A 24134-nucleotide genomic window follows, 5' to 3' on the forward strand; every position below is an offset into this window, starting at 1 on the left:
TGCCAACAACAACATCAGCAATGTGTCTCTCGCGTATGGTATCATTTATCGTGTATTTGTCGCATGGGCTTTCGTGACAAAATTCGTCCTGGTGAAAGATCTTGTAGGAAGTTTATTTTGAAAAGACTGTATGCATGTAACGAGCAGAAATGGACACGTGTTGCTGGACATTCGTAGGAAAACGAACGAAAAAAGAGGAATAACTTTTTCTTAAGATATCATACGAACCGTTGTATGAGAATACGTTGAACAATGAGTATGTTCGGCATAAACAATTTGGTATTTCTACCATCAAAAACCAAGCCGCTCTGATATTAAGTAAATGACTTCCTGAGTGGAGCTCCTGTAGGGGAACCTCAACTAAGCTCCCTCCAGACTGATGCAACACAATGAGCTGGTTGGCGCTGCACAGTCACACCCACGCATTCAGCAAGCGCTCCCAAAATAGCCCCATCAAAGCCCATTTGAGTCTCGTTTTAGCAGCAAAAAGCATGCTAAGACCTTTCAATGAGAGAGTTCGCTGAGAGGGGTGCTGAAATTGCAGGGGTGGATTTAAGGCCTTCGAAAAAGAAAATGGCCGCCAGCCAGTTCGCCTAGACTGGCAAGGGTGGTGCCGCGGTGCATTCAGGCTACAATTATGGTTGATTGGTCATTGTGGAGCTTTATGGGTCCGACAGCATTCCTCTGCGGGGCAACAAGCTTTCCAGAGTACGCCGTGCTCTTTCACAGAAAGACCTGAAGAAACTGTGTCGCTCTGGTTTCATGGTCTGAGTACAGACGAGGAAATGAAGTCATTTTAAGCAGGAGTTATGACTGAGAGTGTACTTTGGAGCTGCAAGGATACAAGCTGGGAGAGACCACTGTGGTAATTAAACCAGATGAAACATCTCTGTTTTGCCCGAAGCATACACTTTCAGTGTGATGAGGTGCCAGAGATGTTAAACATCAGGACAAGTAGCTGAGATGAGAAATATTTGGCTTGGAAAGCATCTTTTTTTAGTCTGTAATGATAAGTACTACTTTATGCAGTACTTCAAGAGACACTGTATATCCTCAAAGTACAAAAGGGACCTGACAAATTAGTTTATAAATATAGCAAACACCAACAAACGCAGGTTTTTAAACAATATTCGACCTAATGAGCAACCTAATCACGTCACTTCACTTCAGTTAATTTTCCTTCACTCAGGAAAAGTCAATCCCGTCTCCCATCAAACCGGTCTCGGTGCATCCCTATTGATAATAAGGAAAGGTGTATAAAGGGGTTTCAATGAAAATGAACCGATAAATAAAATAACAAAATAAAGCCTGCCGTATCGGGCGTTATCGTTATCATTAGGGATGCACGAATAGCACAAAGATCTGCCCTAATGCAGGTAACTTAGTGGAAAGCTGTTCTTTAATATTTACTCAAACTATGTTTCCGAATGCTCAAAATCACCCTCAATCAGAAAAGTTAAGACAGCAAAGAAGACTCAAAAAGGCCTAAAGACCAGAGTTTCTGGCTGAATCTGCAAAAAAAAAAAAAAAAAGAGGTCTGCAATCTGCATTAAGTTGAGGAAGGATCAAGAATGCCCTAAAGAAAGGGCATCGTCACATCTGATTGGTCAAGAGGGGAAATGCACCAAGCTGCTCTCAATTGTTAATTAAGAGTCAGTCCCCACATCCTGCACAACAGGTGATCTGAATAACCCTCCAATCAACTCAGGGGAATTGTGACATTCAGCTAAAATGACAGCAAGTACCAAAGAATGAGAGACTGCTACAACGGCATGTCCACTATGAGAAATAGACACTCTAAATTAAACAAAACTGAAACAAATGATGCAACCTTCAAAACTGCTGTGTGGAATTTTAAAATATCAGACTTTGGCTCCCTCTAGCGGTAGGCTAGTATAACAAATGCCACTGTGGCACGGTGCAATCTCCCTACACATCCAAACTGAGATGAATGGGTGAAATCAATACTCAGACTGCACTCATTTCAACTGGGATTATTTTCTGCAAAAAAGAATTTGGCTTTAGAATTTCAAGCTATCAAGTGGGTAATATAATGCAGTAAATGCAAAGGCATTACGACAGAGGAAAAAGATGAGGCCGTTGGGAATATCAACCTTTTCCTCAGACATATTATAAAATTACAAAGAAAAACAATATATACGACTAAAATTATAATATATTAACTTATTATGCACGGAAAAATGAACTTCCATGGCCTCCGTCATTTCTGACAACGTCAACAAACACAGCACAACTCGTGAACTCTGAGCTTTCAGAAACTTTCCACTTACGAGGTCGTGAAAACCACAAGAGGGGGGCGTTCATATGGACTCTTCTTGTGAACCTGGTAAACACGACCCCATTTGAAGGCACCATAAGAGCATTCAACATCTGTAGCTGGAGGCCGAGTGAGCCAGAGAGAGCATAAAAGATTGCGTTATCGTACATGCACCTCATTGCAACTTAATGTGTTTATCATCAATACAAATAGACCCAAAAGTAACATATAAGACTAGATAGCAAATCATTTGCGATTCTAATATTTGTGGTTTGTTTCAGGAAAACGTATAAAATGTGTTTTTACAGTCTCTTTAGATGATGGAGCAAATCTAACATCAAAGTTGTTTGTGCTGTATTTATTTAAATTTGGCACTTCAGCATGAGGTTGTGGTAACACTGGGGCATGATAAGACACATGAAGGGATCAGATAGTTTGTGTGATCCCACCTCAAAACAGTCTCTGCTGCCCTCCTGTGGTTTCCCTTCAGCATGTGTAATTTCTACATTTTGCTGAGTGGGCCTGACTTTACACCACAGCAGTCACTGTGGTTTGAATCTCTGCAGTTGCTCAGCATTTTAATTTAAGCCCTTTTTTGGAGTTTCATGTGTGGACTTGCAATGTGTGAAGATTAAATTACAGCTTCAATAGCGTACTGTGTCATTTCTGATTCAGCTTTAGCATCTGTGTAATCTAAATCATCTCTTTACTGTAAACTGTAGCTGATTCATATTGTGGCTCACTGACCATGATGCTCATTTTTATTATATTATATTGCATTTATTTGGGAGAAGCTTTTTGTCCAAAGACACTTAAAATAAAAATAAATTATTTTTCCTCAGTCTGTTGCCAATAAGCTGTTTTTAATGGTTTAAAAGGTCTGTGTGTATTCTGCATCATCGCAGGAACATTGAGCCGCATTAGAGTCTTCAAGTTTACATTTTAAGTTAAAGATTGGCATGTTAGCAAACACGCATTGAGGAGAAACAGATATAATTGTTACAAAAGAAGCAGTGTTTACATTTATGTCTAAACTTTCTGACCACACAACAGTTGAATGTTTAAGCCTGGCCTTTCTTTGCAAGGGAAATTATTGAAGCCTACCTCTGAATCAACTGAATGTGTTACTCTCTCAAGCAAATTGATGTAATTAGTTCGCAAAATGAGCAAATTGTTGAAAGAAAAAAACAAAAAAAAAAACATGCAGATCCCTAAAGTGCTTCTCCTGTAGTCGTTTTATTGTGAAGCTTGTTTGAAACAGCTACAGGCACACATAAAACATTCAGTTAGTTAGTCAGTAAATGCATACTAATACTATTAAAATGTAGATTTGCACATTTATGGTGATCTTGTATAGGTGGGTTTCTTTAAACTGTACAGGGCCGAGTGTAGAATCAGCAAAATGTAAATGCAGCTTAAGGTTGATGACTCACGTTCTGAACAAAGTGGAGGCAACTGATTCATTAACCCTTGCATGGGCAAAGACATACTGTAAAAACTGCTATGACAATGATTTTCTAACACATCAAGACAAGTAAGGACGCAAATCATCTCTGTTTATCACAGTCCATTGGAGTACGTGCATCAGCTTTCCTCTGAAACAGCTGGGAAGTGGTTGATTTCATCAGACCTCTCGTCATCCCTGGAAAACCCTTTTGCATCTTCCGTGCCAAAATACTATGACCAAGTAGAACAACAGTGGATTTCATGTTGAGGTGAATTCCTGCTAAGTCTCAGAAGCAGTTGGCTCGTCCGTCACACCAATTCCAGGCACTGGAATAAACAATAACAAAACCTTAAAGGCTTTGGGTTGGAAGTTAGCAAAGTGCTGATCTATCCTGAGAAGGAGCAAAGAAGGTCTCAAAAGGGAATGAAGGCCACCAAGTAACACAGTCATGAAACCAAAGCTTGTGCAATGACAAGACAGTGGCTTCGACCACTTCATCGTTGTGATAATGCAGTATGATGAGGGACCAGATGAGAGAGGGGGGAGAAGATGAACTTTATATTTCATGCAGCAACTTGCCATGGAAGAACAGCTCATAATGACAGTACAGCTGATTTCAACACATGCAAAAAACATGACCTGAGAGTGACTTGCTGTAATATCTACAAATAAAGGCACACACACACGTCTAGCATATCCAATGTAAAACGAGCACGTTAGCAACACATTACCAAATATGTAAGAGACAATGCCCGATGATTCCGCGTGTCATCCATTAATTCCTGATTATGGACACCTCAAAGGGCATTATCCTGCTTATACCATGGACACTTGCCAAAGAATAAGAAAATTAAGACAATTAAATTATATTTTAATGCGTTTTGCAACCAAAATCTAAAGATTTTCACAATCCAGTCACTCCATATCCCTGGTAACCATGAGGGTTTGTTAATACCTGGAAAAAAATCATTACCATCTCATAAGGTTCATATACAATGGAAACTTTGTTCAGTGCTCCAGTAAATAGGACGGACCTTAGCTACGACTTTGCAATGGGGTTACCATAAAGCTAACGTTATGGTGGCTAGATTGAAAGTCAATAACATTGCGTGCGGTTAACAAACAGTAAATATGATTTGACAGTTTAACAACAAGACTAGCTAGCTATGTGTACTGTCGGCCGCAGCCGTAGCTAGTTGAATAATGAACTTGAACTTAACGTTATCTGATACAACATATGGGTAATTTCAGAGGGAAAGTGTCGTGTAAACTTACTTCTTGCAGCTTGTGTGTTACAGTCGCCATCCTGTGGTGTTCAGAGGATGAGTAACTGAAGGACTATAGTGTTGTAGCCAGCGCATTCATTCAGAACGGTGAACAGACGGTTTCACTGGAAATACTTAGTAGGTGTCCATTATCAGGAATTAATGGACACCATGCAGCCAATCAGAATCGAGTATTCACCCAGGCCATGGGTAAATATAACGAGAATAAAGTCAAAACTTTACGAGAAAAAAGTCATAATATTACAAGAATAAAGTCATAACTTTACGGGTAAAAAAAAGTCGTAACTTTACGAGAAAAAAGGTCGTAATATTACGAGAATAAAGTCATAAATTTACGAGAAAAAAAGTCGTGATATGAGAATAAAGTCATAACTTTAAGAGAAAAAAGTTGTAATATTACGAGAATAAAGTCATAACTTTACGAGAAAAAAAGAAAATAACACGTAAAATAACTACTTTATAATATTACTACTTTATTCTCATAATATTACGACTTTGTTCTCTTTAACTTGTGACTTTATTCTCGTAATATTACGACTTTTTTTCTGGTAAACCTATGACTTTATTCTCAAAATCACAGATTATTTTTTTTTCCTCAATGTGGCCCTAATACTCCGTCGTACCATAGACCTACAACAATGATAAATACAATTGAAAATGTAAACAAAAAACAATTCTTCATTTCCACTAATTTTTTAAAAATCCACAGGGAGCCACTGGAGAGGGGCTAAATGTGGCTCCGGAGCCGCAGGTTGCTGACCCCTGACCCAGACCAAAGAGTATAGGATATGATATTCAACAGCTGGCACAACAGCAGATATTTCAACCATTCAGGTTTGAGCACACAATTCATGCATGCTGAAAAATAGACGGTTCCCCTGAAACAAGTAAGATCTCACATTTAGGGGGGGAAAACATATCTATTACAGACTGTCAATGGTGCTTACTTCAGCAACCTGAAAGACTTCAGGTGTGAGTCTTCAGACCTACCGCTCCAATATAGGTCATACACAACATGATTTTTTATTCTTTTGAATACAGCCAGTGGGTCACAACACAGGTCAGCCTGTTTCCATATGTTTGTATGTGTGTTTGTCGGTGACATTTTAAAATAACAGCAAAAATCCCCCTAGAGAGCTAACTTCCCCTGGCATGAGTCAGGAGCACCATGTTAACCACCATCTAAGCAATGATGTTACTCCAAAAATATTTGTCTCCACAGGATGCTGAAGGGCATAGTGTTTGTTATACGTTACACACGTTATCACTAATGGGATGCAGATGAGCAACAATGGCTGATCACCATGACAACAACTGTTTGTAATCTGTACTTCCTAATGCAACGCAATGAGGTTTGGTTTTCTCTGCCAGCGCAGCAGCTTCATACCAACCTCGACTGGAACACTTGACGAACAGTCTCATACTTTGCAAAACATTGTCATTATGAGACATTTCCCAAAAGTATGTTGATAATAACTGGAATTATAACAGTGTCAAATCCTTGTCAAATGTTTGACATGTCCTTATGCAGCAATTTAACTCTACAAAAGAGTGCTTTTGTATCCAAATATAACTTGATCACATAGTAGACAATGTCATTATGTGAATGATTTGATTCAGAAAAGTGTAGACTATTTCAAAATTTCCAATTCTAGTCGTCGTTACTAGCCTTTTTTGTACTATGTAGAAGTGATAGGAATAAGGAATTCCATTGTTGTAACAGGAGAAAATAATTATATACCTTTGTTGTCTCACTCAGACACTTATGTAGTAGACGCACTAATATGGAGCATGTCTTTACCTGCCTTGACTCCAGAGACCTGCAGGTATATGCTACCTATTGTCTGGATACCAGACTCTGGAACAATAAGCTACTCTCAAGGTCTTTTATAGCAAAACATAATTTTGAACATCATCCCTACTGTAACGCCAAACAGAAGAGAGACTTAAAGGTACAATATCCAGAGCATTAAAGGGATAGTTCTTGTGTTTTGAAGTGGGGTTGTATGAGGATATCCATATAGTCAGTGTATTACCTACAGTAGATGTGGACGGGGCCGGCAGCAAAACATATTCTAGCCACCTAAAAGAAATCAATATCAGTTGAAGTGTTCGGTGAAGGAGGGCTTACCATTATTTCCTATGGAAAGCAGGAGTAACCCAGTGCATGGTGGGAGTGTTGCAGCAAGTTGGAGAGGGTCTGTATTTGCATAAAATTAAAAAAATCGCAACTTTATGCAAATGAGCCCGTTCAGCGCAACGCGTCCGGATCACGAAACTTGGACCAAGCTGTCAAACTAGGTGATAAAATGAAACGAGATTCAGCAGTGGCATATATAGCCTGTTTCTCGCCTCAAATGTTTTCAGAAATAGATTTGGTGGATTGTTTAGATGGAATAACAGAAAGTTTACTGTTTGAAACGGCGAGGAGAGAACCAGGGACCAATCAGGTGCATTCCACGATAATCACCGCTTGAGTGGCCAGTTGAGTGGAGCAGCGCGTCCTCTCGTCCTACCTGATGGACATGTAGCGTAAGTCTATAGTCATATACTGTACTATAGACTTGCTAACATGCAGCACGCTAACATGCAGCACGCTCACATGCAGCACGCTCACATGGCAACGCTAACATGCTGATGTTTAACAAGTATTTTGGGATCACCACAGTCACTAGGATTCATCATCTGGGCACCATGAACGTCTGTACTAAAGTTCATGACATCCATCTGATAGTTTCTGATAGAAGCTTCGATCTGGACCAAAGTGGTGGACCAACAGCCGACATTGCCATCCCTAGAGCCATGACACTAGCTGGCGCTATGATGATCAAATGTCTCTCTTATCTTGTATGTGGTGTTCTTTGTGCTTCTATAACTATAATTTGTAAGAAGCAATTATTCTGAATTTTATATGTCATTGTGTTTCTTAAAGGTCAGCAAATTTTCTACGCTGTAATTAAACCTCTTACAGGCGACATTTCCCTATTACTGGGAAAACTAGGATCATTTACGTATTAAATTTGTCATGCTCTGTGTAATCCTAATGACTCTGAGTCACATACAAATGGCAACACGGAAAAACACTTAAATCAGGAAGAGCTGATTTCAAAACAAAGTAGTGTGAGAGAGCTCACATGATGTCGAATGCACTCATTGACATTAAAACATAATATCATGAGGGACGTGTAACCTTTAAGTGGAACTCCCATTTCCAAAATTTATGCATGCTATTCCTACAGTCCAAAAATATTAATAAACATGAACAACTTTCTTCCAAATCCCAAAACTAGAGCGCTAAAACTCAAATTTGTGATGTCATAGTGTATAAAGTCTGGAGCTGCTCCATAGACAATGAATAGGGAGAGATGTTATAGATGAGACTGAGAGCGCCCAGAGGAACGTTCTAAGTATATGGAAATATTTTGGAGAATACTAAAATAGAATAAAGCTCATTTGGGTATAAAAAAGATAACAAACATCGTGCGGGTCCATAAAATCAGTCTCCCATTCATTGTCTATGGAGCAGCTCCAGACTTTATACACTATGACATCACAAGTTTGAGTCTTCTTCTCTGGTTTCTGGCTTTGAGAGAGAGCAGCTCATGTTCACAAATATTGATTGAACTTTCCTCGGCCATGGAAATAACATATTTTAATTCTTAATATAGGTGGCGTTCTCCTTTAAATTGAATATTTTCAACATCTATTTCTTTATGTTGACGTGTGTTTGTTAGTCACGTATCCTAAAACGTCTTCACCCTAAAATAACAAGACAAAGAATGACTATCATGAGACCAGCAGGAGCATGAAACAATTCACAAAACCCCCTATTTTTTTTATAGTACGTCATTTATTTATTTATTTTTAACTGAAGAAGATGTACAGATAATAACTAATGATGTTATATCCTTATTAAGGGAAAGTCGCAGAGTATATCTGCCAAAAAAATATATATCTAAAGACTGTCTTGCTATTCTTGTTTTTTTTAAAAAAGAAAGAATTAAAAGTGCATCATTTTGCCTCATTGACAATTCCACAATTGGGAAACTCCTTAAGTCATGGCAATTTGAGAAATAGGAAACGCTTTATCAAAACATTTTAAGTGGGTTCAAAGGAGTCAGACCACAGTGACTGCAGTTTTACACATACAAGCACATTCTCAACAAAAGAGGAAGTGGCTAGGTGCTTTTACATGAATCACAGAGATCCTTTGAAAAAGAAAAAAAGGTGGACCTAAAACACTATAAATACCCTTCAGAGCTTCTTGACACCAATGACTAGTTTGGACGACACAGAGACAACAACAATGATAGCTTTACTGCTGCTGGCGCTGGTCGCTCACTCCTTCGCTCTGCCTCTGCCATCTGAGGACAAAGACAACCAGCTGTTAGCTGAGGTAAGACCTGAGCTCTCTAATTCACTCAGCGTTTAGTCCTGTGAGCTGGACTCAACTTGATTTGTTTCTGTCTTAATCAAAGAAAAAAGTGTGTTAGAGTGGAGTAATCCACACCTATTTGTTATGAATGACATTCAGCTTCTGTTCTCTTCAAACAAACAGAAGTACCTCCGTCGGTTCTATGGGCTCCCAGCTGGTCTCCAAGGTCGACAGAGGTCATCGGGCCCTCTTCAGACCAAGATCATGGAGATGCAGAAATTCTTCAAACTCAAGGTAAATGGACAGCTGTTTTGTAAATATTTTTGATTTGATTTAGTTTGCATAGGTTTTATTGATATCTGAAAGAGAGATGGAACATTATCATATTGCTGGTGGTGCACCCTGATGTGTGTTAAAGATCTTTTAATGTGATATTCGCTTGAGGGGTGATCTTTCACCTGCACCTCATTGGTGAGGTCCTCTTGTGCAAGTGTGGGTGTGTAATGTTAAATTTCGGTTTACATTGAAACTGTATTTTTTAAAAGCTAAATAGAATAAGATAGGCATAAAATATGAGAATATAAGTTACATTGCAGTGTAAGAAATGACTTAAAAAGCAGAAAAGCAGTCTTCAGCCTTGATTTAAAAGAAGTGAGTCTCTGGGAGTTTGGTCCAGATATGTGGAGCATAAAAACAGTCAGTTTAGTTCTGAGTCTGGGGACATAAAGCAAATCTGAGAGGTCTGGATGGTTCATCATGTAGGAGAAGATCTGACATGTATTTTGGCCCTAAAACATTCAGTGCTTAAACAGTTTTAAGGTGACAATTTCTGTAGTACTTTAGGAACACATACACTTATGTCACATATTTTCTTTCCGCCTCTGAAGGTGACGGGGAATCTGGACGACAACACTCTGGAGCTGATGAAGCAGGCCAGATGTGGCGTCCCTGACATCGGGGAGTACAACCACTTCCCTAGACACCTCAAATGGAAAAACAACAACATCACATTCAGGTATGCATTCAGATATTTTCTCAAAGAAGAGAAAGAACTATTCAGAAAGTAAGATTGTATTCACTCATTTCTCTCGTCGTCTATCTCCTGATGTTCCAGGATACTGAACTATACACCAGATCTGATGAAGTCTGATGTAGACAGAGCCATCCGCAGGGCGCTGAACATTTGGTCTGATGTCACCCCTCTGATCTTTAAGAAGCTGCACACCGGCAACGCTGACATTATGATCAGCTTTGGACGAAAAGGTAATTCTACACTCCCTCTGCTAATCACATAAAAAATAGACATTATAATAGTGCACATTCATCTATAAAACTGTCTGTGCTTTGTTCTGTAGAACACGGTGACTATAACCCTTTTGACGGGCCTAACGGGTTGCTCGCTCATGCCTACCCACCGGGCCAAGGCATCGGAGGAGACACTCACTTTGATGAGGATGAAACCTGGACCAAAGACTCATCAGGTCAGAGTTGCGCATAAATGTTCAACATAATCATCACTAAACTGTATATTGATGATTAACACTGGACATCTGTTCTCTCCACAGCTTACAACCTGTTTATAGTGGCGACCCATGAGCTGGGCCACGCCCTCGGTATGTCCCACTCCACAGACGCTGGCGCCCTGATGTACCCCGTCTACTCCTACGGTACAGGCTACCCGCTGGCTGAGGACGACATCGAAGGCATCCAAGCTCTCTACGGTGGGAAAACACATCATCTATGTTTAGATTTAAAACTTAAGTTAACAAGTCAAATCATAATTGATATCATGTTTTTTTATAGCATGAGATTCTTATTATTTTAGTGAAAATATTATGAGCTGTGTATTAATGCCAGATGTTCAATCACAGGCCCGAACCCAAACCCGAGGAAAGTGAAGCCAAAGCCTGACGCACCAAACAAATGTGACCCCGAGTTGAGTTTTGACGCTGTCACTGAGCTCAGAGGGGAAACCATCATCTTCAAAGACAGGTACAGTAAGAACCATTGAATGAAATTTATCAGGATAAACCCCTTGAGATGCATCAGCTCTGCATCTTTCGAGGGGGTCCCAAATAAACACTCACAAAACAATGGAAAACAGAACAGTACAAAACACAATGTTTCATGATGGAAGGCCTATATACAAAGATCCTAATGCATAATACAATGACATTTTGGGTATTTTTTTTTTTTTATTAGGGATGAGGTATTTTTTCAGGACAACCAGGAAGGTTGAGGGTTCCCTCAAAAAAGCAAATGGGATTTTTCCATTGGGTTTTGGGTTATTGCAGATTGTTATTATTATGATACTTACACGTTTTGTTCAGCAAGATAATCTCCACAAATCAACACAATTTTTCTGATATTGAGGCTGTAATGGCGGACGAGTCGGTGTCTTGTAGTCTTATTTAGCCACATGTTAGCAACCGTCTTTTTTAGACACATTAAGACACATAAAGGCTTAAAAATTCACAAGTGGGGTATTTACTGACATATTTTATACTCTGTTGCAGGTTCTACTGGCGTCTCCATCCTCAGATGCCGGAGCCTGAGCAGACACTGATCAAGTCCACGTGGCCCACCCTCCCCAACAAGGTGGACGCAGCATACGAGAACCCCGAGAAAGATCAAGTCATCATATTTAGTGGTGGGTTATACGTATTTATTGCTATTATATGTTTTCATCAGATATTAGATTATGTATGTATGGACCAAAACTGTCCATGTTTCAACAGGGATCCGGATGTGGGCTTTGAATGGATACAACCTTGTGGACGGTTACCCAAAGTACATACACAAACTTGGTCTTCCCAAGAAAGTCAGGGAAATAGATGCGGCCGTGCACATCGCAGACACCGGGAAAACTCTGCTCTTCACTGAGGAAGACTACTGGAGGTATGTGGTGATGAGTATCTCACCTCTCAGTTTCAGTAAAGTTTAACCCTTTAATGTCCTCACTAAGAAAAACGCAATGGAAAAAAATCTCTATGCATTTTTTATGTCCTTGGGGCAATAATCACAACAATCAATTAATATAGGCCTCTAAAGAAAAATATAAACCATGTACTGTTATTATGCTAGTCATATGTATACCATGAAATTAGTAGTATTCCCGGTACTAGTATTAGTTCCATGTATTTATTCTAGATATTTACCATATTTACAGAAGGCTACTTTGAAAACATCTCAGAAATGGTGAAAAATCATACTGATATAATTTCTTTCATCAAATTTATAATGGAATAATATTAAATATATGACATTAACAAATGATATTAACAACAGTGAATGTTCATCTTAAAATCAGTACTTTTCCTGTTTGGTAGAGCATGTTTTTAGACAGTAAAAAAATCATGCTTATTAAATTATTTCAACATATTTATAATGGAATAACATTAAATGTAACATTAACAACAATGAATGATCAATAGTTTTTTATTCAGTAGAAAATACTCAATTTACTTTACTACCTGTACCATAAAGGGACTCCGTTTGGTAGAACATGTTTTTAGAAAATTATTTGATCCTTATTGGATTTTTTATTTTAGTATCAAGTTACATATGTTATATTATGTATGTTACGTTATATTTCTGTTCAGTAAAACCTCTGAAATGTCAAAAAATATGCCTACCTTTGAAAACCACACCAAACAGAGTCCTCATGTCTGGAGTTTTGTTGTTAACTTTCCTGTAAGGAGGTGGACTGAAAAGCTATTTAAAGATGCAGCGACATCTTGTGGATATTTTTAGTATAACATACCTAAACTGAGTGGTAGAGATGCTCAATCAGGTTAAGTGAAACACATTTTCAATAAGATATAGTGACTAAAAATGTGCTCTACCAAACGGTCAAGTGGGACATTAAAGTATGTAATTTCATCAACATTGTTTCGCTTTTATTTGTCACTCACAGCTATGATGAAGCAACAGAAACCATGGACAGCGGCTACCCACGAACCATTGAGGAAGATTTTCCTGGGATGGATGACGAGTTTGACGCTGCTGCTTATCACTATGGTATTATGAAGCCTCAATTATCATATTTTCAGTATAGTTAAAGGGATAGTTTGTGTGTTTGAAGTGGGGTTGTAAGAGGTACTTATCCATAGTCAGTGTATTACCTACAGTAGATGACGGTCGGCACGCCGCCAGTTTGGATAAACAGACAGGAGTTACCGCACGGGAGCAAAGCTGCTGTGGACGGGGCCGGCAGCAAAACTGATTTTAGCCACCTAAAAGACAGACCCACTTAAAAAAATAAACCTTTACCTTGCCATGAGACAGCATAGATAACAGCTTCAGTTCCCCAGACTGCATAGCTGTCTCACAGCAAGGTAAACCGGGTAAAATATTTTAAATATAGCGCACTTCAAAACACCCAAACTATCCCTTTAAAGCATACAAAAGTATGATTTTTTTCTCCAGCACTACCACTATACTGCTTCCCCTAACTGCTATCCCTCTCTGTTGTCTTTCAGGATACTTGTATTTCTACCATGAACACATGCAGTACGAGTACAGTTACAACTCGAGGAAGGTCATTCGCATCATGAGGACCAACTCCATTCTCAACTGCTGATCCGCAAACATCAGCAATGACTTAAATATACATGTGGCTGCACAACACACCTTCACAATAAACAACAATATACACAAGCATACATGTTAAAAAGAGAGACATAGGAAATGGAGACATGCAGGGTTGACCTGCAGTTAAAGTTAAGATAACAAAGTTTATTTTTATTAGTGCTGGACACCTGTTAGGTCATAATTTGTCAGACACAGAATGCTGGAAAATTCCTCAGAAATATATTTCTGTTTTATTTATTTTTACATGTCTATATTTGTACTACAAGTTTCACTATGGACAGCAAGATCCTTAGCAGGTTAAGTTTCTTGTCTTTGTGAGCTCATTATTTGACTACATGTTCCACTAACATCTGTATTTCAACAAAGAGCTTAGCAGTTTAATATATTCTGTGTTTGTTTTTAGATTTTTGTGTGTTTTGTGAATCACTGTCACAGTCTGGCACTGTGTCCAGACGCCCTCAGACTTTTTGTACTGAGATGTTTTCTGTGTTTTGGGTTTTCTGTACCTCTGTTGTCCGTCTACACATCTGCTCTGAATCAGCCTCGTTAGCTCCTCCCATCCAATCAGCTCCCAGCTCGTTCTCCTGCCCATAATCACCTGTTTCCCCTCCTCACCTGAGCTTCTCCCCCATCTCTCCACCTGCTCTTCATCCTCTTGTCAGACCAGTTTGTATTTTTTCAGTCTTTGTTGGATCCTTGGTTTTGTTATGTTCAGTTCTGTCTCACCTGCACCAAACCTTAAATTAAAGTTATTTATCCTACTTCCTGTTGCCTGTTGTCTCTTTGGTTTCTGCTCCACTCTTCATGACAATAAAAGGGGAATAATGAATAATAATATAATAAAGTTGGATTAACGATCTTGTGTTGAAGAGCTGAACATGAAGTAATGTCCCATTGTGTGACATTTTGAGGGACTTCCAACACACAAGATTGCATTTAAAGTAGTATCCTCAACAACGCATATTGCCAAAGATGATATTTAACACTTGACATGAATGGGATGTTGTCTGAAGGATCATACCAGGCTGATTTCTTAAAGCCTCTGAACACCCACACAGGTGTTTTTAGTTTAATCTGGCTGATTAAACCTCTTGTTAGGGATGTGTGGGCGTACAGTGTTGAGTGACAACTTCTTGAGTCTCCTCAAGGAAGGTGAAAATAGGTCATGTGTCATTAACGCGTCATATCGTTAGGGTACAACATGTGCAGTGAAATCTGTTCTGCACTCGCCGAAATTGAGCCAATCGCAACGCACAACCGCAGCTCCAGTTGTACAATGCACGTGTTATACCCCACACCCCAAGACACCATGTCCTAGCCTTCTTCAATAGGCCGTGAGTCAACAAATATGCAGACAGTTAAACAGGGGTGTGGTTAATAACATTAATATTTAAGGCCCATTAATTACAGTACAGGACACACCTAGGCAAGGTAAGGCAGCTTTATTTGTAGAGCACATTTCAGCAACAGGGCAATTCAAAGTGCTTTACATAAACATTCAAGAACATTGTGTCAAAGTGCAAAAGAACATTAAGACATAATTAAAACAGTTATAAAAACACCTAGTTGCATAAAACACACTGATGTAACAAACGTCAGACTGAAGACTGATGATGTAACCTTGCAAGGGAGTTTTTGGCTTAGAATGGCATGAAAAATACATGATATTATAGACCAGCTTTGTAGTGAGCACATGATTATTTATTTATTTATTGTATCATTACTCAACAAGCTCCTCACACAAGAGTTGAATTTATAGCTTTGCAAAACGTATTCAATAAACACCACATACCTCAACTCAGTGAGAATGCACTGTAGTATTAATATGTGAGTTACATATACTGCGAAGACACTCTGGGTCTTGTACATGTAGTACTCCACCTCTCTCCACTAGAGAGCGCTCCTATCAACAGTCTGAGTGTGTAAAGGTCCTGCTAATACCAGAGTCCTGACAGTTCTGGGACAGGTTAAGTGAGATAAATGAAGTAGAACACAAGACATATGCAACATCATGACAATGTGCCACTACTGACTGAGGCGTCAGGTTTCTACGCCACAAAGCGTCTTGATTCCTTCACCAGTCTGGAGAAATAAAATAAAATCAATTTATGCTTCATTAGCTGCAACAAATGTTGGGGAAAATCTTTGTCTCTGGCCACATTAGATGTGAACATACCTCGATTCAAACAGACTGGGCTCTAATCGTATTAATAAAGGACTATTACACACCGTATCTCTACCCTCCAGCATGCTATAACAACCTAAAGCCAATCAACTGAAGGAACATGCTTTATGAATATTAAACATTTGTGTAGTTTTGAAAGGTCAGTATCTTCCAGCTGAAGTTTAGGAAACAGTGAAGCTTGAGCCAATAAGCAGCGTAATCCACAGGCCCAATCATGTGGATGTAATTACAGTGCAGTGAAGCAATCACCTCATTTGCTCATATCCGAGGTATTGCGTGGAGTGCAGGCTGCGTCACCGCTTCACAAATCCTGTGTGTTCATCGCCGACATTTGGCTTTGAGAGTCTAAGATCTGAAAGTCTTTCAAATTAAGCCTTTTTTCAATTAACATGTGCCAGAAATGATACTTCCCCTTCAGCTCGCCACTTAAGAGTTCATGTGTTTGGATTAGAAATTGTAATTTTTGCAGAGGAGAGACATGACAAAGGAAATATTTAAACAAGAGAGCTCATTGTGTTTGTGTTTGGGCCAAGGGGAGGCTCAGTAACCACTGATACAGCTGTCTCCATGGACTAAAATCCTCCCTTTTCCTGCAGCTTTACCTTGATGTCTATGATGTTTAGAGATGCATATTTGTGGTCTGGGAGGAAGCAGATCCAGTTTTGCAAAGATAGAAGAAGCACTCAGTAAAATACAGCTGATTCAACATTTAAAGCTCTCTCTAATGTAGGTTTATTTCAGTGAGAGGATCACTTTGTCTTCTATACTTGGATGTGTTTTCACTCCTCTGGGAAAGTGAACAAGACCGTCTCTTGTCTCTAAATATTTACTACTGGCAAGCCTCTCGCTCCTTGGTGGTTTGCAGAAATTGAGCAACTTTCTGTGTTGACTTTTGGGCTTTTATAGAGCAGTGCAACTGAGAAACATCACAAATTAAGTCACTTTTAGCCCCGTGTGGATGTAGAGGTCATGCAAGTCCTTTTTTTCCCAAGTCATTACCATATCCGACTCTTTCAAAATGCAGCGTTGATGATTTGAAAAGATCATAAACCCTGAATTTTAATTTCTCTTTATCCATTGGTTACAAGTTAGGTGGTGAAATGATGTTTGGTTTGGTCATGCACTGGTCAATTTTGAGATTTTGGGCTAATTTGCTTCCATAACACGTTTTCTTTCAGACTAGTGGAAAGAAAACATCCAAAATACACATTTAGGTGTTTATTTTACTACTTTGTATTTGCGTCTGTAGATTTCTCCTAAATTCACCGAAAGTTAGCATTAGATAATGCCTCATTTGCATATTTAAACATAACATTTCAGAAATCTTGTACTACAAAAGATAATTGTCTTAATGTTATTATCAACTGGGGAACCCTTACAAAAAGGAAGTATATTCAAGTGTGCTATTAGTATACTTCCTTTAAACTTAAAATAAGAGAGTATGCTTTCAGTTTACTTTTCATGTACTTATCAGAGATATACTCAACAAAATTAAGTATACTTGGCTTATACCGACACGCATACAGAAGAGTCCAAGTATACTTGGCTTATATTTGAAGTTAACTTAAAGAAAACTTACAAAAAAACTATTAAACTAGTAGTTTGCTGAGAGTATACTTTAAAGTAGACTTTCATAAACTAAAAAAGTGGGCTACAAGTATATAACTAACAGTATACTTATATAGTTCATATTATAGTTGCAGTATAAAATACAACTTGGATGTAGACTAGTTGTGTACTCAAAGTGTACTACTCTTACATTCAAAGTATACTTAAAAGTATACTTTTATAAACTAAAAAATGGGCCAACTTAGTCCCAAGATGTATTGAAGTAGTATATTTACATATTAATATACTTATTACATAAAGTATACTTGGGAATATACTTGAATTATACTTAATTTTACTTTTTAAAAGTATACTTTTATACTTTGTTAGGGAAGGCAGATGCTATTAGCACCCAGGTGTCTTTGTCACTCTTTATATTACTACTACTAGTACTACAACTTCTACTACTACTACTAACTTGTCCTGTTAGAAAGGGCTTTCTGGCAGAAAACCCTTCAGTTAGCTAACTATTGTTAAATATAGTAGCATATTCAACTTGGCCAGGTGTGAATAGCTGAATAGCTGCTGTGTGAGTATTCTCATTCAGGTGCAAATAATAGACACTCCGTGATAAAAATGTAGAGAAAGGATAGAGACAAGTTGAAAGAGGTCAATGAATAATGGCAGTGGACGTTAAAAGAAAAAAAAGGTTGTAGATTATCCTTTGAGAAAACTGAGTGGAGCCCAGCAGCTCCTGATGGAAACCAGATGGAGGAGAATGACGGGGAGGGCAGCAGTCTCAGGATATATCCCTTTTCCTCTGGGAACTCCCTCCTCAGACCACCAATATGAGACGACTCCTGCTGCTCCACACTGAGAGGATTAATCTGAGCAAGCAATGCGGTTTCAGAGACAGAAATCTGACTTTTATTACAGCAACTTTTATTCAAAACCTATGAATTGACAAACTTTATGTAGTCTCAATGTACTACTGGTAATATAGTTGTAAGTGTATTACTTCAAACTTATTGGGACTAAATTGGCCCACTTTTAGTTTATAAAAGTATACTTTAAGTGTACTTTGAGCGTAAGAATATCAATCTTTGAGTACACAACTAGTTTACATCTAAGTGTTATTTTTAAAGCAACTACACTATGAAGTGAACTATACTACAAGTGAACTTATAGGTATACTGTTATATACTTGTAGCCCACTTTTTAGTTTATAAAGTACACTTTAAAGTATACTCTCAGTACTAGTTTATTCGTTTTTACTGCAACTATACTTGCAAGTTTTCTTTAACTTATAGTAATTAGCCTTATATTTATGTATTACATAAGATATTTTCTCCCTTTGCCATTTGACTTGATGTTTTGTGATGACATAAAAAAATAAATAAAAAATAATAATAATAATAATAATAATAGTTTTTCTCGCATGCCTCCACGTTGAACAAAAAATGCGACAAAGTAGAAAATTCTTAATGAATTGAAGTAAATTCATAACAAAACATACGTTTACAAACTCTTACACACTCTGATAGGCAACACTATCAAAAAGTAAGCATAAGCCAAGTATACTGAGACTTTTTCTGTATAATTGTCAGTATAAGTACGTAAAGAGTAAACTGAAAGCATACTCTCTTAAGTTTAAAAGAAGTATACTTGAATAAACTTCTTTTTGGTAAGGGAGTACAGGTCAACTTTGCTGACGAATGTGGTTTTTAGTGTTAATTGCAGCTGATATTATTCTTCTGGGTGTATCTGTTTATTTTCTGTTGCCTCCTGTGTACTGTTGGCCTTCTTGTCTCGTCTGCCTGTTGTTAATCTTCCTTTTCCCTGAATAGAATAGAAAAAAGTGTTTGTAAAGCAGCCAGTTCTTCACTGAAAAGGGAGCCGTCTGTGTTTCTTCCTCCTACGTAGAGGCAGGAATGTGGAGAAAGTTCAGTCTCTGCTCTGTGTTGACCCATTAACAAGGTAATTCTGACCAGATATGACCCCGGGGCAGATACAGCTGTGTTGTAAAAGTGACCAGTAAATCCAGGAAAAGTGTTTGAAACTCTCTGGTGCGACAGCAGACCTCGCAGCAGGCTTTTAGGATTAGTTGCTGTAATGTTAAAAAAAAAAAAAAAAGCTGCAAGTCAAGGCGTTCATTGCACAAGATTAACAATATTGGTATTTTGTGAAGAAGTCGAGAACACTTAAGTCTTTCTGGCAATCCTTCAGATTTCAGTCGTGGTTGATGTCACATTTGTATTTGAGTGAAAACAATGGAAATGTGCTCAGAGTTGAGCAGTCTGGAGTCTTTTTGTTGATATATGAGCTTCAAGTTTTCAGTTTTGTGTGCATAGTTCCATTCTGTGTGTTTATACCAAGAAGAAAGTCTGTAATACAGCATTTTTTTTCCGGGAATGTCGCCACAGACACGCAGTTTGTAATACTGCAAATCTATGCGGCGCCTGTAGCTCAGTGCGTAGAGTCTTCCAAGGCTGGCGTTTCAATCCCTGGCTCCTGTCTGCATGTCCAAGTGTCCTTAAGCGAGATGTCAAAGTGTCCTTGAGCGAGATACTGAATCCCAAGTTGCTCCCCAGGCTGCTTTACAGCAACCCACTGCTCCTAAAATACTTAGGATGGGTTAAATGCAGAGGTCAAATTTCATGTTTGTACCTAAATGTAACTAAATTTAACTCATTTAGCTATAGATAGTGACTTAACAGACATTTATTTAAATTAAAATCTTCGATTGCCACTTTAATATACACAAGTTAGGAAAAGATCAGTTGGTTAACAGACGAGGCAAGGCAATGCAAGGACCCCAGACCCCATGGTTAAACATCTAGATTTATATAGTGTAAAAAGCAAAATCTTTTGCATATCCTAAAGGATTGAGTCAGATTAGTGTAAAATAAGTGCTGGTTCATTTAAATCTGGTTTATTCAACATTAACAAATTGCACCTGGAATGCTTGAAATCAATTGTGTCAATGAAGAAAACACAGTTTAAGTAGAAAATGGAAATGTTCCCTGTCAAGTAAAGTCATGCGTTTCTCTCACATACCTCATGTCACACGCTGCAGATACATAACAGACCACCTGAAACTGTTTCAAGACCTCCTTAAAGGAACAAGGTGTAGTTAGTGTCATATCTGGTGGTATAACAACAGAGCTACGTTTAGGAAAATAATGATCATTTGCAGCATAAACCTGAGCTACTGACATATGGAAGAATCCCACTGTCTCTGATATTTAGAGAGATTTGTAAAAATAAAGCATTATTTTTAACAGTCTGTCTGTATAAGATTCACATGAGCATTTTGATGTGTAGCAGGTCGGCCACATTATAAAAATGCTTTGATCTTGGGTGAATTTGTCACCATCTGTGACACAAAAATACATGTATGAAAATACCTGAAGTTGACTTTGGCTCAACATGGAAGTCGGCATAATTTGTAATGTGGATATACCTACAAACAATTGTGCTTTCTCTACTTCACAAAACATGACCTCGATTTCCAGCAGATGTCGAACGCTCTGCTTTCTGTCTGAGGATCTGACTCTGGTGTATTTCCTCTACGAGGAAATTGACTTCTTCCCCTTTAACTCTATAACTCTTTCATGATGTGATGAGAGTATTTATGTGATTTTTCTTCATTGAGGAGCACTGAGCTGTTATACATGTTATATTGTGACGGTTACACTATACAGTTTTGAACTGCTGTCTCTGTATATCATTATACCTTCCTCAAAGTATTTTATTGGTGTTGGCATGCCTTTGGACAAGTTCTATTAGTGAGGATATATTTATTGGCTCATGCTTATCTACAAAACACTCCTTGGTCTGTTCTTAATTTACTTGCCTGGTTAAATAAAGGTTAAATAATAAAAAAATGATAATAAAAAGGGTGACCTTTTATGAGTACTTTGACATTTTAGGGCCCTATGAGGTTGCTGTCTATTCACATTATTGTATCTCATTGCTAGATGGTCCTTTGTTTATTTATTTATTATTGTAAATGGACTTGCATTTATATAGCGCCTTTCTAGTCTTCCGGCCACTCAAAGTGCTTTACACTACATGTCAGCATTCACCCATTCACACACACATTCATATACTGATGGCAGAGGCCCTTCACTTAATCTGGCTGATTAGACCTCTTCTCAGGACTGTGTAGATGTGTACAGACTGAGCGATATCTTCCTGAGTTCTCCCGTTAGCTTTGTTGAACTTGTTAGGGGCGGGACAAACTACACCTCGATCATTCTTATTGGTAGATGAAGATTTGTGACCTCATAAATTCCCATCAAAGCTTCAACCTGAGCAGAGGTCTACTCAGCCAGAATAACTGAAAACACCTGTCGGTGTTCGGAGGCTTTAATAAAAGATTTTAAACTTGCAATCAGAGCTTCGGATGCTTTTCAGACTGCCAAACAACATCATGGACTTCCTCTAAAGAGAGGTTTATTCTTCCTGAAAAGTTTGACTTTTTTTGCAGATTTTTAAGCCACAGCAGCATTTTTGCAAATCAATGGTTCCTAAAATCATGAACCCTTAAAACAAAAGTGTTTGACCTGCTGTTACAGGTTACATATGTCTTCAGGTTGTGACAAAGAGTGATTTTCAACCTATTTTCATTTAATCTTACAGAGTTAAGTCTGAAAAAAAAATATTTTGTTGTGTAGCAAATTACCTTTTTTTGGCTTTCCTTTGATTTCAAAGAGGATTCATTATGTTTTTGTGCTTTTTCTCTTTCCTTTAGTGTCATATAGTTTTTCTGTGTATATAAAAGGTCTGCAAAGTTACAAAGCCCGAAGTCCACGCCAAAGGGAGTTACTCTCCCCCACAGAAACACTGCTCCTGAACTGCCTGAAACACCTTGATTTAACCCCGCCTTTTCTTCTGTAACGTGGTGATGTCATCAAGTAAACATTTGCATAATACCTACCTAACGGCTAGTTTGGCACGCCCTCAAACAAAGCTAGTTAAAGCGGAGTCCGAAAAGTTAGGTTCAGTTGACCGATCACAACAGTGTGGGCCAGCTGACCAATCAGAGCAGACTGGGCTTTTCGGGGGTACAAGTATGCACCTGGAAATATGTTTAAGAGGTCCACTTTAATCATTACCCCTTGTAAGGCCCGCCTAAGTTGGGTACTACTGCTTTTAACTACAATGCGGCATCAAGGTTTTTTTTACATGGTCATCAAATTCAATCATGTGAATGAACCGTTGCAGATGTCGAGGACCAAACTCAAAGAAATACAGTATGGTGTAAAACCTACATTAACCTTTGTCTTTAGGATTTACTCAATGCACAGTAATGCCACACAGTGGTACAAACCTCAACAGCTTTCGTGGCTCTCTAGAAAAACAAGCAAATCTTTGTGGCCTGTGACAAGTTGAGCTGATCTTTTGTTTGTCTGAAAAACAAAACCTCTGTGCTGAGCTGCAGCGCGCTGACACAGTGCCTTGGTGTCTGTTGTCACGGCAGCACGACGAGCCAGAGGGCGTTCGGAGCATCAATACGTCAATATCACTGCTGTCAAATGAAAAAAATGTGCTTCAGTGCCTCTGGAAAGGTATGAAAATCAGGTTAACTTCAAGTTAAGAAATAATTATTCACTCTTTCCAAACAGACGCTTTTGAAACTTGCTTGTAAAAAGTATTCTTGGGTTTCGGCCTCCTGCGGGACTGAAAAGTAAAACCTTGCAGTGTTCGGAGCAGCATTGTTGAAACAAAGTGAATTAGCTGCTTGGATAGCTTGATCCTCCAGAGGATCTACCCGGGGAAGGTCAAATTACATTTGTTTGATAGTTGTTCATGCAAGAACAGAGCACTTAATAAAGACACCCTGGTTCGGCTTGCCTGAATTAATTATACACAGTTCAAAGCTTCCCGACTGCTTTGAAGTAATCACATCTCAGAGCCAGACCACTGCAGAGATTACCTTTTGATTTCTTTACTCACATGTCCCACACTGCCGTAACACCAACAGCACGGCCAAATTAAGTTGTTTTTGGAGAATGAAACTAATTCTGATGTTTAAATTCCACTTTCCGCTGTTGGAAAACAACACAAGAACAAGAAAAACAGGAGGAAAAGGTCACTTTTTATTCAGTAAAAGCTGAGGCAAGAAAGGTATCTTGTCAAATCATGTTCTAACTTGCATAAAAGTGAACTGCTGTTTGTTTGTAGCGATTACACCACACAAATATGTGCACATAAGATGGACATGCAAATTATTTTTTTAGACGTCAGCTGGCTGAAAACATGGCAAGGTCTCTATTGAACATTAGCCACCTGAAAAGGGCCTCTTGTTCTCCTCATCACCGCCCCTCTTCCTGTGACTGTACTGTATTTAGGTGATGACGTTACTTCACACCACGAAAGTAAGATTTCATGAGGAGATAACACACAAAGTTTCCATG

The 24134-nt window shown here is 38.5% G+C and overlaps 1 protein-coding gene across 1 annotated transcript; it reads left to right on the forward strand.

The window, feature by feature from the left end:
- The first annotated feature begins 8880 nt into the window (after positions 1-8880).
- On the forward strand, positions 8881-14740 carry mmp13b (matrix metallopeptidase 13b). The gene is made up of 11 exons (XM_037774546.1): positions 8881-9407; positions 9570-9680; positions 10274-10401; positions 10501-10649; positions 10742-10867; positions 10952-11107; positions 11258-11378; positions 11903-12036; positions 12125-12284; positions 13303-13406; positions 13868-14740. Exons 1-11 carry the CDS (start codon positions 9285-9287, stop codon positions 13966-13968), a joined length of 1413 nt encoding a protein of 470 aa, XP_037630474.1. The 5' UTR covers positions 8881-9284; the 3' UTR covers positions 13969-14740.
- Positions 14741-24134: the final 9394 nt, after the last annotated feature.

The sequence above is a fragment of the Sebastes umbrosus genome, chromosome 7 (assembly GCF_015220745.1).
Source record: "Sebastes umbrosus isolate fSebUmb1 chromosome 7, fSebUmb1.pri, whole genome shotgun sequence".
NCBI lineage: Eukaryota > Metazoa > Chordata > Actinopteri > Perciformes > Sebastidae > Sebastes > Sebastes umbrosus.